Source organism: Empidonax traillii, unplaced genomic scaffold (genome assembly GCF_003031625.1).
Source record: "Empidonax traillii isolate 1590-97213 ecotype Southwest subspecies unplaced genomic scaffold, ASM303162v1 scaffold26:size2357266, whole genome shotgun sequence".
In the NCBI taxonomy this organism is placed as follows: Eukaryota; Metazoa; Chordata; class Aves; order Passeriformes; family Tyrannidae; genus Empidonax; species Empidonax traillii.
Window position 1 is genome coordinate 1,155,399 of NW_020955219.1, and position 7,961 is coordinate 1,163,359.

Below are 7,961 nucleotides of genomic sequence, written 5' to 3' on the forward strand. Positions count from 1 at the left end.
GGCATTGCCTTCCACGGTGTCTACAGAGCCACCATGCGCAGGGCGTCCCCTCCCACAGGGACAAGCAAATTTTAACATCTACGTATCTTTCAGAAAAGTCCTTCTGCATGTAGAAGAGGGATTAGCTCAACAGTTCCTGCTGCAGTCACAGTCACAGCTCCCAGACTCAAGGAAAGCCCAGCACAGCCAGGAGGAAAAACAGCTTAGAAAGAGCAGCAGACACTTATAATGCAGGAGGGGATGGTCACGGGGATGTTTCCCTCTGGGCAGACACATCACCCTTCAGTGCAGTGGCACGGAGCTGGTCAGACTGTGTTTGCTGCAGCCCCTTGTTGGGGTGGCAGCAGTGGGTCAGTGGCAGTGGGACAGCGTCAGGCTGTGCCTGCTCCCACAACTCCCAACACCGAGCAAGGAATGGGTTGGCAGATCCTCCTGGCCAGTGGATATATAAATCATCCCTCTGTCCTTGCCTCTCTGAGCAGCCGTGCTCATCCCCAGGTCATACAGACCTCCTCCCCTCTCTCCTCACCTGGCCTGGGCACGCTGACATCGAGCCACTCGCCCCCCACCGGCTGCCAGCCCGCTGCCCCCAGGGATCCAGTTACAGCCCTATAAAGGGATTGGGATGCAGGGCACCGGAGGAAGCTGTGCCAGGCACTTCACAGCCCTGCAAGGATGGAGAGGGGCACTTTCATCCTGGTCCTCACCCTGGTCGTGGCAGCGCATGTTGCCCCCGCAGAGAGGAAGGTACGAACAGGGGTGACAATGGGAGCATGGCAGATGTGACTCTGGGATGCAGCCTGGGCAGCCAGAGGTTCTCTCTTAAGTGCCAGGTTAGGCTTGGACAGGCAGGAGAGCTCTGCAAGCATCTGGTCCGGGAAGTGAGCAGGGTATCTCTGGGTCAACTCCCCACCTGTTACAGGAAGCTTTACTCCCACAGGGCACTCCCTCCCCTTCCCATGGGATCTGGGTCTGGGGCACCATACATGGAGCATCCTCTGTCATGGGATAAATGTCTAGGGCACCACACACGGGACAACGTCTCCCATAGGATATTTGTCCTGGGGCACCATGCATGGGGCACCCTGTCCCATGGGCTGTGTGTCCAGGGCATTATGCATGGAGCATCCTCTCATGGAATATGTGTCTAGGACGCCACGCATGGGACGTGCCCTCCCATAGGGTATGTGCCTTGGGAAGCACGCTTGGGGCACCCCTTCCACAGGGGCTGTGCCCAGGGATACAGTGCACAGGGAATTGCTTCCCATAGGGTCTGTGTCTGGGTGTACTGTGCCCTGAGCACCCCTGCCTTGGGGTCTGTGCCCAGGGGTACAGCACACAGGGCAGTCCTTCTCACAGGGTCTGTGTGAGCATACAGTGCTTGCCAGCAGGCTGGGACATACTGGCCTTGCTCCACCACTCACACAGCATTCAGAAGCCCCCTGGGGGAGCATTTCCCCAAAATGGGGTCAGGGAGAGCCATGCCCTGCAGCTGCAACCGCAGCAGGGCTTGTGGCTGCAGCTTTGGGGCAGCAGAAGGGATGGGGTCCCCCTGCGTGCTGTGTGTGGGGACTGAAAGGGTGTGGCTCTATCACTTCAGTGCCAGCTCAGCGGGCTGTGGAGGAACGAGCAGGACTCACTGATGGAGATTTCAGCATTGAGGGACAACGGGGACTTCCAGGGAAAATACCTCACACGGGTTACCCTCTCTGGTGGCTGTGCCCACATCTCCCCCCTGAAGGGCATCCAGCAGCAGCCTGGCGAGGGGGGCTGGCCCACCTTCGCCTTCACAGTGCGCTGGGACAAGTTCTCCAGTAAGTGCTGGGTCACCTGGGGATGGTACGGCAGTGTCACTCAGAGCCACGTAGGCAGCCAGCAGGAATTCCCTTTTGCAGGAATTCTGCTGGGTGATGTTTTGGTGTAGCTAAGCTGTGTGGGGCTAAGGGGCAGTGCTGAGCTCGCACGGAGCAGCTCCTCCTCACCCATCATCTTTGTCCCCATCCCGGCCGGATGCCTCGGGGTGCGCACAGTGGGTTCAGATCCCATTAGGTGATACAGACCTTGCCTTGTCTGAGGGAATCACAGGGGAAGGGCAGGACGCCCGGCAGGACCCCCCACAGCCCAGCGTGGTTTGGGTGGGGGTGTGGCATTGGAGGGGGAACACAGCTGCCTCTGGAAGGACAGCGGGGAAGGGGGAGCAGCCAGTTTCCCCACAGATCTCCCAACAAGTGTTTCCTCCCAGATGCCACCACCGCCTTCGCGGGGCAGTGCTTTGTGGATTCAGGTGGAAAGGAAACACTGACCACTACGTGGCTGCTGCGTGAAGCTGTCGGGTCCCTCAAGGAGGACTGGAAAGCCACGAGGTAGTGTGGGGACGTGGGGGGCAGCAGTCCCATAGAGGGACCCTCTCTAGGACCCTTGAGGATGAGCAGCCCTCTTAGCAAGGGGAGAACCCCTGGGAGCTCCAGTGTGGGCTGGCAGTAGGGATGCCATTGTGTCCTGCCAAAGGGTTTGCCCTGCCCGGGGACACCTGGCAGCTGCTTGAGGAAAGCTGGAGGGCATTTAGGGACACCCCGTCACCTGTCAGCACTGGCAGACCTGAGTGGGCAGAGTCGTTGGGTTGTCCCACGGGGAACTCTCAACTTCTCACAGGGTGGGCAGAAATGTCTTCACACGAAAACGCACCACAAAAGGAAAGATCCTGCTGAGCTTGTCCCCATTCTGTGAGGATGTGTCTTCACCAGCCCCATGATGGGATGATCTGGCTGCAGCCTGGCCCCCCCAACAAGGCAAGCAAAACCTGCCTCTCAGATGAAAATAAAACTTAAAAACCATCCAGTGTAGTTGCCTCTTTTATAAGTCTGCCCTTGCTACCCCTTCTGTCCCCATGGATACCCCTGCTGAGGTGAAGGCTTACCATTGCCCTTCCCCGGGGACACCTGCATCTCTCCCTGATCCCATTCATCCACCTCCCTGGGCTCATTTCCCACCTTATCTTAACCCATACTTCCACCCTTAGTCATCGCTCCTCGCCTGCTTGATGGTGGCAGAGCTGGCAGCAGCATCCTGAATCCAGCCGATTTCCATACACTGTCTCATATCCATCCCCACCAGACCCTTTCCAGTACTTCTGTGCTCTGTAGGGTTGGGTGATGCAGACATGATTATCAGTGGAGGTGAGATAGTGGTTCAGTGCTTCCTTTGTGCTGTAGGGCACCCCACATAAAATGTGCACAAATTAAAGCCCCCATCCCATTTCATTCCTTACCATCCCCCTGGGTTACACCCAGGGATTTTAGCCTTCCCTGCCACTGCATTTCAGCAGGGCTGCTCTATTTGCCTCTGTGGACACTTGCCAAACTTAGTCAGCTCTTTTCCACACAAAGTTTTTGGCAGATCCATGGGTGAAGATGAAACCTCTTGCAGAAGCGTTACAAAAATATTCCAGCCCTGGGGTTGACAGCAGTATTCCTTTGAGCCTGGCTCAGCCCCAGCAAGGCCAGAGCACGGTGCTGTGACATGGAGGGGTGCCTGCCACTTCCCTGGCACCCCTAAAAGGGCAACTTGTCCCTGCCAAACAGTGTAGAAAGGGTGGGGCTGGTGTCAGGCCAGAGGAGTAGAGCGTGGCCAGAGGAGTAGAGCGTGGCATCCAGGGCAAGAGCAAAAGAACACCTGGGGTGAGGGGATTTCTCCAGCCCCTCTGATAAGCCCATGAGCATGGGACAGAAAAAGGCAACAAGGAGGAGGGATGTGTTAGGAGGGAGGTGTTTTCCCATCCCTCTGGATGAGAGGGAGATGTGCTGAGCAGCAGCAGCAGGGTGCCAGGGTGTGCCAGGGCTCATGGTGGGCACTGACAGATGCCACCCCCATGCCCAGTGTGCACACTGCAACCCTGCTGCTATCCAGTGCCCAAAATACCGCTTTCCTGGAAACAGTATGTGTTGATGCAGCTGAATCCCACCTGAATTTTCTGTTGCCCACAGCCCCATGACTGCTCCAAACATCACAGAGAGGAAAGACATGGCTCAGGAACACAGGGATGGTGCAAGTTGCAGATTTTTGTCCAAGGCCCTTTAGAGCAGCAAAGACAGGGAAGAGGTGTGAATACAATGCTGCTTATCATGCTGTGTGCATTTAGCAAACACACTTGATGTGAGATGCCTCAGTATCTCACTGTGGTTACTTCTTCCTCTACTCCCAGTAAAGTAAAAGTAAAAGCAAAAGCATCCCAGTCAGCAGCTGACACACAATAGACCAGGGAAATGTTATTGCTGCTAGAGCAGAAGCCAAGGTGAGTCTTCCGTCCTGTGCAGCTCTGCAGATGCTGCAGCTGGCCCCTGCCAGGCACCAGCTGGGTGACACCCTGCTCAGGAAGTGGCACCAGCAAAGCAGGAAGGGGGTGAATGTTTGAACAGGTGATAATCTGCATCCTGCATGCACAGGAGGCAGATTCCCGTGGAAGGTATGGGTGTTTTCCAGGCTGCTGTAAGTGCCTCATAAAACACCTGTGCACCCTCCCCTCTGCAAACCGTGCTCATCCCTGCATTCCTCCAGCACTGACCAGGTCATGCAGACCTCCTCACCTCCCTGCCTGTCCCGGGCACCCTGACATCAAGCCACTCACCCTAGGGCTGCCAGCCTGGTGCTGATGGGGCTCCGGTTACAGCCCTATAAAGGGGGCCGGGCTGCAGGGCTGGGGGGAGCTGTGCCAGGCTCTCAGCAGCCGTGTGGCCATGGAGAGCAGTGCCTTTGCCCTGATCCTCACCCTGGCCCTGGCAGCACCTATTACCTCTGCAGAGAGGAAGGTATGGGGATGGGTGATGGTGGGGACAGGGCGCTGGCACACTGCTAGACCCCCCAGATGCTGCTGGGGCTGCAGAGCTCAAGAGAGAGCCAGGGCCGGGCTGCTGGTGGGACCAGCACTATGCAGCACTGAGGGAAGCTGCAGTGAGGTTGGGAAAGAGGGATTGCTCCAAAATGATGCCCCTCGCTGTGGGAATCATCCAGAAACAGGCAAACAGAGCCGTGCCCTAGAGAATTCTTGTTTTCCCACCAGGCATGTGGGGAAAGCAGTGAACCTGCTGATTTAGCATGAGGGGGATCTGCAGCACCTGGGCTGAAGGCAGTCAGTGCTAAGGCGTGGCACTCCCACTGAGGTGGCCATGCCAGTGGCACACTGGGTCTGTGGCACATCACCCACTGCTGCAGGCATCCCAGGGAAGATCCAGGGTGGTGGGCTGGGAGCAGGATGCCCTCTGCCTGCCCAGGCACCCCAAGCCTCACGCTGTCCTTGCAGTGCCTCCTCTCCGGGTCGTGGCGGAGCGACACCGGCTGCCAGATGGTCGTGTCCACCCTCGGCGAGGACGGCAGATTCTCTGGTTCCTACCTGCCAGGACCTGCCACTGGTGACTCCGAAATCCTCCCCGTGCCACTGCATGGGTCCCAGCAAGATGCAGGGCTAGTCCCACAGCCCACCTTCTCCTTCACCGTGCACTGGCGGCTCCAAGGTAGGCAGGAAGGGGGCCATTGCGCTGCAGCAGGGATGCCAGCAGGACACAGAGCAGTGGCCTTGTGTATCACTGCCTGACTCATGCAACTTCAAATCCTTCCAGATTCAGAGGCAGCCCAGACAACCGTCTTCCTGGGGCAGTGTTATGTAGGCACCAACGGGGAGGAGATCCTGCATGTCCTGTGGCTTTGGCGAGAGGCGACCGACAGCCCCGCTGAGGACTGGAAAGCCACCCGGTGAGTGCTGGATCCCAGCCACTGCTGCGCCAAGCTCTCCTGCACCCCAGGCTGGAGAAGGCAGAAATACTCTGTCATGAAGCATGACAGGACTGGGAGTGTTAAATGGGTTTGTCACTGGTGCTGAGCAGGGGTTAAGGAGCACCCCTGTAACATGGTCAACCCCTCATGCCAGATCTGCCTCAGGGTGGGTGACCCCAGGATAGGGTCTGGCCACAGCAGATCTCCCCCATCGAAAGGGCCTCCTTCAATTCTCAGCAGCAGGAGAGGAGGAAAAGGTGCCAGCACCTGGTGCAGCCTTGGCTACAGGCTGTTGGAGCCTGGAGTACCTCATTCAACGAGCACTCTGTGGTCAACACAACCCTCCCCTTGGGTTTCCCCTCTGTACCCTCCTCAGCAGAGGTGACCCCGTCTCGGTGAGAACAGTGATTTGGTCTTTTCTGCAGGGTTGGCGCCGGCACCTTCACACGGATAAAATAACTGCAAGTGGGGAAATCCAGGAGGATCAGTACCGCAAGGAGTTGGTTGTTCTCACAGGCAGGCTCTGCTCGCACTGACGCCCTGCACTTGAGCAGCTCTCAGCCCACAGGTTCACACTTTCTCAGGCAACTTCAAAATAAAGATGCAAAATAAAGGGTTTCCGTGGGGATGCAGGGCTTGGCTCTGTTTTCTGCCTTGCCTCAAACCTGTGGGGTTTGTCTCGCCCCACAGCCACCCCGCTTTCCCTTCGAGCCGCACGGCTGAGGGTAGCAGGGTCCCCGGGGATGGGGGCTGTCCCATGTCTCCTCCCTGCCGCTGTGCACCAGTACTGTGCCTGCAAACCTGCTGCTGTGCTGTGGGTAACACGCTCCTCGGGGTCGCTCCCAGATGTCCCCAGCGATGGGGAACAAACCGGGCTGTGACCGGGCAGCAGGATAAGGTGCAGCCTCGGTGTGCTGCCGTGGCCGGCGTGTCCCAGGGCTGCAGGGCAGGCTCCAGGCAGAGCCTTCCCCGTGTGAGCAGAGCAGAGCAGAGCAGAGCAGAGCAGAGCAGAGCAGAGCAGAGCAGAGGAAGTTTCTCGGGTACCCGAACGCCCGGGGCGGTTGCAAAGGGCTTTTGCAGAACCGACAGCCTCCCGTTCCCAGCGCCGGCGGATGCGCAGCGCTGGACGGCTGCCAGCTACCTTCCCATTCCGGGACTGGGGAAAGCTCCCAAATGCCCTGTCCCACGAGACCCCTCAGCACGGCTGTGTCCTCTGAGCAATGCACGGGTGGGGGTCTCCAGCCAAGCCCCTGATGTCCAAGCATAACCAGGGAAAGAGCGGGGAAGGGTGCATCTGGTGCTGCCTGGAATCTTTTGGGCTTCACAGCCCTCTGCTGTCTGCCTTAGACAGCTTGACAAAATGTTCCCAGCAGAACTCCCTGGTGACGGTTGGACCTGGGGGTCCAGCAGGCTCAGGGCTGAGGTGCCCAGCTGTGGGAGCTGGAGGGAGGTGGTGCCTCCACTGATGTATTTCCATCTGCTTTTTAAACCAGTTTTCATATTTCTGCTAGTTTTTCTGTTTCCACCAATATCCAGCAGCTGGTGCTAGTGGATAAAAATAGGATTGATGCTGACACAGGGTTTAGATTTCCTGTAAAAAGAAGGGTATGTCTTATTTCTGCTACTGACTGAAATTCCTACCTCTACGAGAAATCCTGATTCATTTAAAATAGGGGAGAAACCTGACTCCTTTAAAGCCATGATCGGGAAGTGTTTTGTATTGCCTATACAGCCCAGGCCTTCCCTGGCAATAGGAAGCAAATTTCATTTCATGTTTTCACAGTTTTCAATATATCCAAAAATACATCACTACCGTGGAAATGAGGTGGCACGACCAACACTCGAGGAGTCACCAAGCAAAAAAGAGCCATTTGGCAACACCCATATGGGACTTGGCAAGGGCTGAGCAGAATATTTTGCTCTGAAGGGCTCGTGTTTCCAGCACACATCAGTGTGCTCTCACAATGCAGACACAGACACCTGCCAGGACATGAGTGAGATACAGGCTCACCTTGGGCCTAACAGAAGGAACGCAGCAGGGGAGGTAAGCAGGGACCATGACACTGACCTGAGTCAGAGTTTGTGTGCATCCTATGCTCTGATCCCTGCAGCCTGCAAGGAAAAAAGATGGATCATCTGCAGCAAGGTGGAGGAGGAGGGTGGCAGGAATATCAGGTGCCTCTTGCTCCTCTATT

The 7,961-nt window shown here is 57.0% G+C and overlaps 2 protein-coding genes across 2 annotated transcripts; both read left to right on the forward strand.

Annotated features, from left to right (window-relative positions):
• Positions 1 to 675: 675 nt before the first annotated feature.
• LOC114070133 (avidin-like) lies at positions 676 to 2,825 on the forward strand. Its single transcript, XM_027907376.1, has 4 exons — positions 676 to 747; positions 1,601 to 1,814; positions 2,243 to 2,363; positions 2,653 to 2,825. The coding sequence occupies exons 1-4, from the start codon at positions 676 to 678 to the stop codon at positions 2,750 to 2,752; spliced, it is 507 nt and encodes a 168-aa protein (XP_027763177.1). The 3' UTR covers positions 2,753 to 2,825.
• Positions 2,826 to 4,710: 1,885 nt separating this feature from the next.
• On the forward strand, positions 4,711 to 6,302 carry LOC114070051 (avidin-like). The gene is made up of 4 exons (XM_027907243.1): positions 4,711 to 4,805; positions 5,297 to 5,507; positions 5,613 to 5,745; positions 6,143 to 6,302. The coding sequence occupies exons 1-4, from the start codon at positions 4,734 to 4,736 to the stop codon at positions 6,300 to 6,302; spliced, it is 576 nt and encodes a 191-aa protein (XP_027763044.1). The 5' UTR covers positions 4,711 to 4,733.
• The last annotated feature ends 1,659 nt before the right edge of the window (positions 6,303 to 7,961 follow it).

What these genes read in the sequence shown, in the direction of transcription:
- LOC114070133 (XM_027907376.1), top strand. Translation starts at nt 676, where the DNA reads ATGGAGAGGGGCACTTTCATCCTGGTCCTCACCCTGGTCGTGGCAGCG. An exon ending in GCGCTGGGACAAGTTCTCCA is followed by an intron (nt 1,815 to 2,242) that starts GTAAGTGCTGGG and finishes GTTTCCTCCCAG; the next exon opens with ATGCCACCACCGCCTTCGCG. An exon ending in GAGGACTGGAAAGCCACGAG is followed by an intron (nt 2,364 to 2,652) that starts GTAGTGTGGGGA and finishes AACTTCTCACAG; the next exon opens with GGTGGGCAGAAATGTCTTCA.
- LOC114070051 (XM_027907243.1), top strand. Translation starts at nt 4,734, where the DNA reads ATGGAGAGCAGTGCCTTTGCCCTGATCCTCACCCTGGCCCTGGCAGCA. An exon ending in TTACCTCTGCAGAGAGGAAG is followed by an intron (nt 4,806 to 5,296) that starts GTATGGGGATGG and finishes CTGTCCTTGCAG; the next exon opens with TGCCTCCTCTCCGGGTCGTG. An exon ending in CGTGCACTGGCGGCTCCAAG is followed by an intron (nt 5,508 to 5,612) that starts GTAGGCAGGAAG and finishes AAATCCTTCCAG; the next exon opens with ATTCAGAGGCAGCCCAGACA.